This window comes from Suricata suricatta, chromosome 2 (genome assembly GCF_006229205.1).
Source record: "Suricata suricatta isolate VVHF042 chromosome 2, meerkat_22Aug2017_6uvM2_HiC, whole genome shotgun sequence".
NCBI lineage: Eukaryota > Metazoa > Chordata > Mammalia > Carnivora > Herpestidae > Suricata > Suricata suricatta.
The window spans coordinates 153,489,653-153,500,672 of NC_043701.1; the positions used below are offsets into that span (position 1 = coordinate 153,489,653).

The 11,020-nt window shown below is 55.7% G+C and overlaps 2 protein-coding genes across 2 annotated transcripts in view; both read left to right on the forward strand.

The window, feature by feature from the left end:
• LOC115285706 (cytochrome P450 26C1) overlaps window positions 1-3,052 on the forward strand; it is an 8,474-nt gene extending 5,422 nt beyond the window's left edge. The window contains 2 exon segments of the mRNA XM_029932242.1: window positions 1-79; window positions 2,011-3,052. The exon segment at window positions 1-79 is cut by the window's left edge and continues 98 nt beyond it. Of these exon segments, the coding sequence (XP_029788102.1) occupies window positions 1-79; window positions 2,011-2,388 (457 nt within the window). The 3' untranslated portion in view covers window positions 2,389-3,052.
• Window positions 3,053-7,090: 4,038 nt separating this feature from the next.
• On the forward strand, window positions 7,091-10,583 carry LOC115273236 (cytochrome P450 26A1). The gene is made up of 7 exons (XM_029916227.1): window positions 7,091-7,279; window positions 7,462-7,686; window positions 7,921-8,211; window positions 8,299-8,457; window positions 8,963-9,097; window positions 9,656-9,808; window positions 10,057-10,583. The coding sequence occupies exons 1-7, from the start codon at window positions 7,091-7,093 to the stop codon at window positions 10,396-10,398; spliced, it is 1,494 nt and encodes a 497-aa protein (XP_029772087.1). The 3' UTR covers window positions 10,399-10,583.
• Window positions 10,584-11,020: the final 437 nt, after the last annotated feature.

The following is an 11,020-nucleotide window of genomic DNA, read 5'->3' on the forward strand; positions in this document are numbered from 1 at the left end:
CGTGGTCAAGGAGGTGCTGCGCCTCCTGCCGCCGGTGTCCGGGGGCTACCGCACTGCGCTGCGCACCTTCGAGCTCGACGTAAGTGCGCGCGCCGCCCCGCGCCCCGCCGCCGCCAGCCGCGGGCTCGAACGGGCGGGGCCGGGGGTGGGGGGGTTGGGACCGCGGGGTCTCCTCTTCCCCTCGGGGCCTCTGATTTCTGCCTACGAAGGGCACCGAGCCCTGTCCCCTTTCCCCGGATACACGGTCGAGGGGCGCAAAGCCTGGCGCCTGGTGAGCCGATAGGACGAGGAACCCCGCCTACTTGAGCTTTTGATCAACTCAAACAGAACCGAGTCTTAGAATAAAGACATGCTTCTCTCCGCACAGCACCCCCGTTAGCCAGTGAGTGTGGGTGCGGAACAAGCCCCCCTCCCCCGGCCTACTGTGTCCAGTACCGCACCCTCTGCAGCCTTACAAGCTCCAGGAAACCGGCCGTTGTTACCCGGTCTGGCTCCATTTGTATCAAGACTTGGACAGTTCCCTCTTCACTCTGGGCCTCAGTTTACTCTCTGGAAGGTAGTAGTCTTGGTCTCTTCCAGCTCTGATCCGACAGTCAGATGGTGTCAGGGCTGGATGGCACAGTGGCAGCAACAGAGTAGAGCCCCAGCTTGCGAAACTGAGGATGTATGCCTGAATGCCTGGCACTGCAGGCCCCCTCTACCCCCAGCTCAGGTGCTGCGTGGCTCCAGGCAGAGACTGGGCACCTCCTTCCCTGACCCTTGCTTTAAACGGACAAGGAGCATCTGTGGCCCATTCAACACCGAGAGTAGAGTGAACCATAGCGACCAGGATTCTGCCCTGGAGGCTCTCATCAGGGAGAGAAAGGACGCCAGGGCCTATACTTCATCCCAAGTGGGTGTGAGGAAGATAGAGATCTTTAGTAAGGAATGACACTAAAATATTTGGGGAGCTGACATTTGAGATGGAACAGCACACCAGCAGAGAGGGGACCAACCAGACAGAGATGGGTGGATTAGTGAAGTGTTTAGAAGTGACTTGGATGCTGCACCTTGGAATTCAGACTTTATTCTTCAGTCTCTAAGGGCAACAGTGGAAGAAGAGCACAGGTCCACCAGGAGGAGCTGAGGGGGAGCCATTGTCCAGTTTACAGATGGGAAGACTGAGGCCTAGAGAGGAGAAAGACAGAGACAGAGTTTCTTGGTGATTCCAAGATTTTCTGTCACCTATTGAGAGCCACTGTAGACACCCTGAAGCCCGTTCAGGCTAAGGAAGCAAGATAGTCAGGGGATTGGAAGACACATCAAAAAGCAGACTAGTCGAAAAAGCTGAAGGTGGGTAGAGGAAACATGAAAGCTGCCTTACAACATTTTAAGGATGTCTGGGTTTGATTCCCATGTTCACCTTCTTAGAGTGTGGCTACCAGACCTGAATGTTATTGTACAGCAAATGGATGGGAGGTGGGGAGTGTTCAGGTAGAATCAGTCTTCAGTTCAATGCAAAGAAGAGCCTTATAATTGAGCCAATCATAGAGGAATGAGGGTCTCTGTCATTTGTGTTGTTCCCACCCATGCAGAGGGCAGGTGCAGAACTAGAACTTGGGTCTCTTGATCTAACGTCAGAAGAAAAAAGAAAGACAAAAAAAAAAAACAAAAAAAAAAAAACCCAACAACAACCACCCCAGGGCCCTGAAGCATACATAACAATAGGTTACATTTACTGACCATCAGTATATATGACAAAGTTATTCTAGTCTCACAACAAAACGGGCATTTTTGTTATTTTACCAATTAAGAAACTGAGGCTCGGAGAGATTGAGTATCCAGCCTAAGTCACACAGCTCACTAGAAAAGGAGCTGAAATTGGATCGCAGAGCGTTCTCCTAGCTTCCGGATTAGATGGACGCTCCTGCCAGTGTTTGGATGCCTGTTGTTTGCCCCCGGGGTGGAGGGTCGGTTCGGGCCTGGGCCCCAGTGCCTCGTGGTCAGGTGGGTCTCCTCGCTTCCCCGCAGGGCTACCAGATCCCCAAGGGCTGGAGCGTGATGTATAGCATCCGGGACACGCACGAGACGGCCGCGGTGTACCGCAGTCCGCCTGAGGGCTTCGACCCCGAGCGCTTCGGCGCGGCGGGCGAGGAGTCGCGGGGCCCCTGCGGCCGCTTCCATTACATCCCCTTCGGCGGCGGAGCGCGCAGCTGCCTCGGCCAGGAGTTGGCACAGGCCGTGCTCCAGCTGCTGGCGGTGGAGCTGGTGCGCACGGCGCGCTGGGAACTGGCCACGCCTGCCCTCCCCGCCATGCAGACCGTGCCCATCGTGCACCCGGTGGACGGGCTGCGGCTCTTTTTTCACCCGCTCGCGCCTTCGGCGGCGCGGGATGGGCTACGCCCCTGACCCGCCGCGCTTCGCAAGGAGGCTTGGCCGGCGGCGGCGCGCTCTCAGCGCCGCGCATGTGCGGTTTCTGTGTGCCGGGTCGGGCGCTCGCTCACTCGTTCAACAAACGGTCACCGAATGCAGCTGTGGCAGACTTTGAGGGAGGAGGAGCGTGAGCCCCCGCCCCTGCGCCCACGAGAAGCCCCCAGACCGGTGGGAAGGCGCCTCCTGGGCTCTGAGCCCTGAGGAAGGAAAGGTCCTGAGACTAGCCTCTTAAACCTGTACTAGGATCTCGAAGCAGGGATGGAGGGAACAGATCTTCGCTAGTAGCTGCGGGTCCTCGCCTTCTGGTGCCGCGCCCGGGAGGTTGCTTGGATCTGGGGCCGCGGGGACGAGTGCTAGGGGAGAACTGGACCGTGCCAGAGACCCAGCGAACGCGGCTGGGACCTTCAACCCTCGGGAGAAGCGCGTCTCCGGGCTGGCTTTGGGCCGCAGCACAACACACTGTGAAGGCGCCCTACGGAAGGCCCTCGGGCAGCTGGCCTTGGCTTGGGGCGCCGCGGCCACTCTGCGGGTCCCCGTCTCGGCGGAAACTGAGAACTGTGGGGCTTCCAGGGCTCTGAACGGCTCAATGTCCCTGGATTCTGCTGGCGACTTCTTAAAAAGAAAATTCCTACTGCAAAAACGCGTTTAATCTTTCCATATATACAGGGGAGAAAAGGCACATGGAGATGTCTCAAAGGTTGAATTATTTGCATGGGAGGTTGAGGCATAATCAGAGAGGTTGGGGATATTTCTAGCAAAAACAAGAAGGCCAAGAAAAAAGTTTCCTGGCAGCAGTTGAGCGAGGAGGCTAAACTAAGGCTTAGCTGGGCATCGGCTCCCTGGTGGGAAGGTGTGGGGCAGGGGATGGAGGATGCCCAGGAAAGACCCACCCCAGAGTATGCCCAGAGCTTTCCTCCTGAGCACAGCCCTAGAGCTGGGCAGAGAATTATCTCTGTAATAGCTGGCTGCAGGGACCTTCCGGTTTACTACCTCAACCCCCCTCTATGGCATAGGAGGAACAGAAGACTTCCCTGAGGGGCTAGCAATGCCCGCCTGGAATACTTGGCCAGTGGACTGGCCATCCCATCTGGACTCCTCTACCCCATCACTTACTTCTTGCTCTTGCCTCTGGGCCTGTGGCTACCATGTAGGGCTCAGCCCTTCGTCCTTCCATAGTGATCCCTATGGCTTAAGGACTCTGACACAGAGGTTTCCACTGGTGTTTAAGTCGAAGCCAAGAGCCTCCAGTGGCACCATCCCAACAGCCCACTGCAACCTGCCACCCATCTTCAGACAGGTCAGGGCAGCTGGACATGATGGGTGAGCCAGGGAAGTTGCCGCCCAGGCCCCAAGCTGACCCCTTAGTGAACCAGAAGGAAGCTAGTGCCCTCCTGACCTTATGCTTAAGGTGGATCCCCGGGCCAGAAGGAAAGGGGGAAGCAGCAGGCACAGCCAGGGTCGGTAGCTCAAGAGCGCAGCGGGCCCTTCCGAGAGCTCGGCTGACACTGCCATAACCCCCATCCAGGGCAATTCATCACCCAGTGCTGACCACAGGCCCGGCGCCAGGCCATGGGCCCCGGCAGGCAGTGGAGCCAGCAAGAGTGGCAGAACTGGGGCCTGTCCTCAGGGCGCTCCGGAGGCTGCAGGCAACATCCGGGCTGAGAAGCTCCACCAGGCGGAGGGGGCAGGAGGATCAGGGCTTGGGGTTGATTCCGACTGGGGGAGAGGGGAGAAACGTGGGAAGGAGGTTCTCCGAAGCCCCTGGGATGTAGGTGGTTTCAAGAGACCTGGCTTACCTGCTCTGGGATCTGTACTAACTGTAAGCTCCAGTGGGGGCAGCCTCAGTTTCCCAGCGAGACATCATTTTCAGTAATTTCAGAGAATATCTGAGCTCCTGTTTTCAGTAGTTCCAGATTCTTTGAGGAAGGAGCATACTGGTTCTTGCCTTCCTGGGCCGCTTACAAAGGAGGTAGACAAATAAACTGGCAAACGAGAGAGCAAGAGTATGTCAGAGGGTGGTAAGTGCTGTCAAAAAAATAAAACCTGTCTGTAATACACAGTACCTGGGGGTTAGACTCTGCAGGGTGGAGAGGGGAGACTTCTGTGAGGTGACATTTGACTTCGTAAGGAACCAGCCAGAAGTGACCTGGGAAAGGTGCTCCCCAAGCAGAGGGAACAGCGAGTGTAACACCCTGGGACTGGAATACAAGTGCTCTAGGGGTGGAAGGGGTGGAAGGGGAAAAGGTGAGGAGGGGTGCTGGGAGCTCACCTGACTCTGGTCTACCTCTGGGTCCTCACTGCCCCACTCCAGCAAAACAACAACAACAAAACACTCTCCACCCCCAATCCTTAGCAGCAAGGAGGCTATTTTGTAAACATCTTGGAAATATTGTTTTCCTGAGAACCAATCCTCATCCCTGCCCACCACCACTTAAGAAAGCTTGGCAAGTTTTCTAATCAAAGTTCTTATCTGCTGATAATTTATTGACCTCTTCCACAATTCAATATGTTCTTTAATGATCTTCATTCTCACATTTAATCCCTTCCTGCCTAACACCCCCGCTGGACGCCCCCGCGGGTCCCGATGGGCAGATTTATTAGAACTCCTCCCCCTCCCCCCGGCAATTTCCAGCACGCAGGCCCCACTCATCTTGTGACCCGGCGCGCGCTGAACTTGGCGAGGTGGCCCTGCAGAGTTCACTCGGATGTCACGGTCCGGCCTGCAGGGGTCACAGGCAGGTCAGGCCAGAGGATTGGGAATGGGCCCCAGGTCACGCCCCCGCTCGGCAGTTTTGCTCACCGGCGGGAGCACGGTCTAGAAAGGGGCGGGCCCAGGATTTCTGCGAATCACTTCTGGCGCGTCACGCGCCGTTTCTGCTGGTGCCCAGAAGTTGGCCGGCACCGCTTGCAACCGCTAAATGGTTAGATGAAATGACAGTGGGAGAGACCCTTCTCTAGAGCCTCTAAAACACCGAGTAGGGTTATGGAGGGAAACGCAGACTGCCCTGCAAGTCCTGTGGCGACTCTGGCTTGGAGCGTTGCGAGGACCGTGCGGTCCCTACGACTCCACCTTTTCCAATCCCGCCGGCTTTGGGGACCACCGCGGGAGGGTCACGTATTTAACAGCTCTTAGGATCAAAGAGTTTTCCATTTACAAGGGACGCCTTCCAAGGCGTGCAGCGTGCTCCTGCAAGAGCCGGCGTTTAGTTTTAAACAAACGTATTCTGTTTCGTTTTCGGCGCCGCTGGTGAGTTCAGCGCTCAAAAGTGAGGATGCGTGTGGCCCGGCCAGGTGAGAAGTGGGGAGCGCACGTGCACTCCGCAGTGCCCGAGCTCCGGGCATCGGCTGCAGCTGGGCAAAGGCCAGACCTGCTTCCGAGGACGGATTCTCTCAACACTCCCATTAGCGACTGGCCGAGGCCGGTGGGTTTAGGGCCAAGCACCCGTCTCACCTGGGTGGCTTAGGTGGGTGGGGGCTGTGAGAGCGGAGGAAGGCTCCTGGTCATCCTGATGACGTAATCTAGTGCGCGGAGCTGGGGAAAGTAATTTGCAACCGGAAGCCCATTTTGAAAACACAACTATCCGGGGGTGTAGACAGACTGGGAATTAACCGCCTCCATATTAAGGAGAAGGAAACAGGCGCAAGGATTTGTGGTGATTCGCTCAAGGTCATGCAAGCAGAGATGGAGCGGAACCCCGGAGTACAGACTCCTGGGCTTTCCTTCCTCTATCTCTGTCACCTTATCTTCCCAGGCCTAAGATTCCTCTTCCTCTCTGCCTAGCTGGGGCTGCGAGTCCCAGGGCCCTCGGAATCCTGCCGGCTGCTGCCAATTCTCAGAACGCTGAGCCGTGGATGGATTGCCCCTGTGGTCTCCCGCTGGGGCGTCAGAGTTGGGGCTCAGGCTTGTGCAAGGTTCACCTGGAGTCTTGAGGGATCTGGAGGCTCTCTTGTACCCTTAAGTTGGACCTTCCAAGACTACATGAGTGTAACCTCCTTGAGGGGTTTGGGGAGCTCTAGGATCTATGATCCTCGGATCATGCTTGACTCCTCTGCCCGGCTCTAGCTTAGGTCCGGCCCTGGGGGATCTTCCGGAGAGTCGAGAGGTCTGCGTTTTGCTCTGCGTTCTGGACCTCAGTTTCCCCAGTGTGGGATGTGGCAAGCTAGTCGGTCCCCGAACACACTTCCCTTTGCTTCTCCAGCAGGTGGAAGGGAGCCCACACGGCACCTGAAAATGAAAAGCCATTGAAGGTAGCTCTGGGCTGGATCGCCCGTCGGACCCGGCGGGAGGGATTTCAGAAAGATCACCGGGGAGCCCAGGGCTTGGAGTTCCCGTTCCCCGGAGCCCGGTCGGCCCCTGCCACCGTCTCGGAGCCCCGCACACCTTCTAAGGGGGAGGCAGGCTTCCCCGTAGCCCCGCACCCCAGGAGGCGCGCGCCGGGGGAAGCCGCCACCGTGCCGCCTCTGCCTAGGCGTGGAACAAACGGTTAAAGATTTTGGGCAGCGCCTCGCCGGGGGAGGAGCCAGGGGCCCAATCCGCAATTAAAGATGAACTTTGGGTGAACTAATTGTCTGACCAAGGTAACGTGGGCAGCAACCTGGGCCGCCTATAAAGCGGGCGCGCGGCGGGGTTCGCAGCGCTGGCGGCGGCGGCAGGTGGCGCGGGAGGCCGCGGCGCGCCATGGGGCTCCCGTCGCTGCTGGCCAGTGCGCTCTGCACCTTCGTGCTACCGCTGCTGCTCTTCCTGGCCGCGATCAAGCTCTGGGACTTGTACTGCGTGAGCAGCCGCGACCGCAGCTGCGCCCTCCCCTTGCCCCCCGGAACCATGGGCTTCCCCTTCTTTGGGGAAACACTGCAGATGGTGCTACAGGTAAGGGAGCTTGGGCGGGACAGGACGATTGTCAGGAGCCCGACTGGGCTCAGGGCTTCCAGAAGCCAGGGTAGGCGTCCCTGAGAGGGAGGTGACTGCGGCTAGGATCCGGGCTAGCCGGAGGCGCGGCGCTCCCCGGCGCCCCCTCACGCCTGTCTCTCTTCTCCGCCCTCCTCTCCCAGCGAAGGAAGTTCCTGCAGATGAAGCGCAAGAAATACGGCTTCATCTACAAGACGCATCTGTTCGGGCGGCCCACAGTGCGGGTGATGGGCGCCGACAACGTGCGGCGCATCTTGCTCGGGGAGCACCGGTTGGTGTCGGTTCACTGGCCCGCGTCGGTGCGCACCATCCTGGGCTCCGGCTGCCTCTCCAACCTCCACGATTCCTCGCACAAGCAGCGCAAGAAGGTGAGGGCGGCGGTGCCCGGACAGGGAGGGGGACCCTATCCGCTGGAGGGGTTCAAGCACATAAATGCTGGACGAGCGCTAGCTCCACGAGATGTCGGCTGGAACCCGTTCAAGCCCAGTTTAGCTTTATCAGCCGGGACGTGCCTTGGGTCTGGCGGGGGTGGGGGTGGCTGGAAGGGGATCCCGGAAGGCGAGGGGGGGCGTTTTAAACACTTTTCCTCCTTTGGAACTCAGGTGATTATGCGGGCCTTCAGCCGCGAGGCGCTCCAGTACTACGTGCCGGTGATCGCCGAAGAGGTGGGCACTTGCCTGGAGCAGTGGCTGAGCTGCGGAGAGCGCGGCCTCCTGGTCTACCCCCAGGTGAAGCGCCTCATGTTCCGCATCGCCATGCGCATCCTGCTGGGCTGTGAGCCCCGGCTGGCGAGCGGCGGGGACGCCGAGCGGCAGCTGGTGGAGGCCTTCGAGGAGATGACCCGCAATCTCTTCTCCTTGCCCATCGACGTGCCCTTCAGTGGGCTGTACCGGGTAAGGGAGCTCGCAGCGTGAGGAGCTAAGGGCGCGGGGCCGCGGGGGCTCGGCGTCAGCTCACCGCCGTGCGCTCTCTGCGCTCAGGGCATGAAGGCGCGCAACCTCATCCACGCGCGCATAGAGGAGAACATCCGCGCCAAGATCAGCGGGCTGCGGGCGGCCGAGGCGGGCGGTGGCTACAAAGATGCGCTGCAGCTGTTGATCGAGCACTCTTGGGAGAGGGAGGAGAGGCTGGACATGCAGGTGAGTGGCAATTTCAGGAAGCGGCACTGCGGAATCTGGTCCTCTGGCTTTCCAAGGGCGGCACCGGGATCCCCAAAGCTCACTCCCAGACTCCACAGTAGGCAGACCGGCCCAGACCCCGAGGATAGGACTCGGAAGGTTGAGACTGCGGGTCGGGTGCAGAGAGCTGTGGGAGAGGATGCAGCGGAACAGGGGATGTCCCCTAGCCCTACCAGGCTTTCGGGGATCCTTGGAATTTGCAAAATGTAAATAAAGAGTGTTGGGGGATTTTAATACAACCAAGGCTTTCATTCAAGAATTCCCAGTGTAGTGGGATCTTACTGGCCTTCCTTCTCTAGCTGAACGAAAGGGACTATGCATTATGTTTAAAAGTGTAGCCTTCCTTGGCTTTCTATCAGCAAACTTTTTAGCACATCTCCTCTTTCCAGAACCTTCAGTTCGGTTCTAAGTGATGTATACAGTTGCATGCGGACTCGTAAAAACGTTTGAATTATTCCATCCTTAGGCACTAAAGCAATCTTCAACCGAACTCCTCTTTGGAGGACATGAAACCACAGCTAGCGCAGCCACGTCTCTGATTACTTACTTGGGGCTTTACCCCCACGTTCTCCAGAAAGTTCGAGAGGAGCTCAAGAGTAAGGTAGGGGGACACTGGGGTTGAGAAATTCTGCTGCCCCCTAGCCATCTTGCCATTATGTAAGTGTGCTGACTTCTCTGAGTATTTTGAAAGTGCAGGGCCAAGGGGTGGGTGGGCCGGCGTGAGGGGGGATTAGCTTTGTGAATAAAAAGGAAGGAATTGTGAGCTGTGATCCCACGCAGACAGGGATTGATCCTTGTATTCCTACTCCTCCTCCACTTTTTGCAGTGCATTGGAGATTTTCAGTTGGATTTCACTTTCGACTTTGTATTTCGACTTTGGGGACTCCTAGGAGGTGGTGAATAGTGGTGGTGGTGATGGGGGCGGGGGAGAAGCTTGGTGGTTCTAAGTGGGGAGCTGCCTTCTCTTGGGATTGTAAATAGACAGTGGATTTGGGCCAAGGGGTGGGGGCAAATGGTCATTAGCTGCTCACAGTTTCCCCCTCAGGGGGAAAGCTCCCAACATGGGACCCTTTGGATCTAGCCGCCACTTAAGTCCTGTTTACATCTGCTGGGCTGATGGGCAAAATAACCGTTCACCTCTGTATGACTGTTTTGATAGGGTTTACTTTGCAAGAGCAATCAAGACAACAAGTTGGACATGGAAATTTTGGGACAGCTTAAATACACTGGGTGTGTTATTAAAGAGACCCTGCGACTGAATCCCCCAGTTCCAGGAGGGTTTCGGGTCGCTCTTAAGACTTTTGAATTAAATGTAAGTTCATGTGGTTTTAAAGCTCCCCTTGCCTCCCCGTGCATTGGCTTACATTTCTTATGCTTATGATACCATCATCCTGCGCCCTGTGGACACGTGTTTCGGCAATCTGAATGTCTGTCTGCCTGTCTCTCTCCACACATCCCTGTTTTTCAACTCATAATTGCCCCGGTTATCAGTGATAACTTTTTGTTGTTGGGAGTTAAATTCCAGTTTGTCAGCCCTTGGGACTTCATAATCTTTTGCAGGGATACCAGATTCCCAAGGGCTGGAATGTCATCTACAGTATCTGTGATACTCACGATGTGGCAGACATCTTCACCAACAAGGAGGAATTTAATCCTGACCGATTTATGCTGCCTCACCCAGAGGATGCGTCCAGGTTCAGCTTCATTCCATTTGGAGGCGGCCTGAGGAGCTGTGTAGGGAAAGAGTTTGCAAAAATTCTTCTCAAAATATTTACAGTGGAGCTGGCCAGGCATTGTGACTGGCGGCTTCTGAATGGACCTCCTACAATGAAAACCAGTCCCACTGTGTACCCCGTGGACGATCTCCCTGCGAGGTTCACCCGTTTCCAGGGGGAAACCTGATGGGTGTGAACGCCCAGACTTCAGACTTTGAAGTGCACATGAGGTTTTACATACTGTCATGCTGATTTTATTATATTTAATTTCTAAATGTATATTATTTATGTGTCTTTCCGATAGTACCACAGTCTTTAAATATTAAAATAATGAATTTGGATAGTTTCCAAATAAAGTAAAATCTGAAGGTGCTTGTCTTGCATTTAAGATTCCTGGGGGGGGGGGGAACTCACTAGTTTTATATTTGTATATTTAGCCAGATTTCTAAGCGTCTGTATCCATGGCTTTAGTTTTATCTGTGTGTATCGAGGAAGAAACTTTAGTTGCTTTTCCTTTTAACAGTTATCAGAAAAATATAAATGTATGTGAGTGTGAGTTAGTTCAAAGGTAACTTTGTACGTTTCTATGGTTTAGATTCCATAATTGGAAAATCTAAGTTTATATTAGATTTTTTCTTTTCTTTTTTTGCTTGCTTTGCCTTGAAGAAAGATGAGTTTGGAAAGGTAATACTTGAGAACATTCTGCTCTAACCTAATACCTTGAGCCATAAAGTTAGTACGTTGAATAAACATAATCACTCCATGCTAGAGCATATTGCCCATGCAGTTCTTCTGAAGGCTTCAGGAAG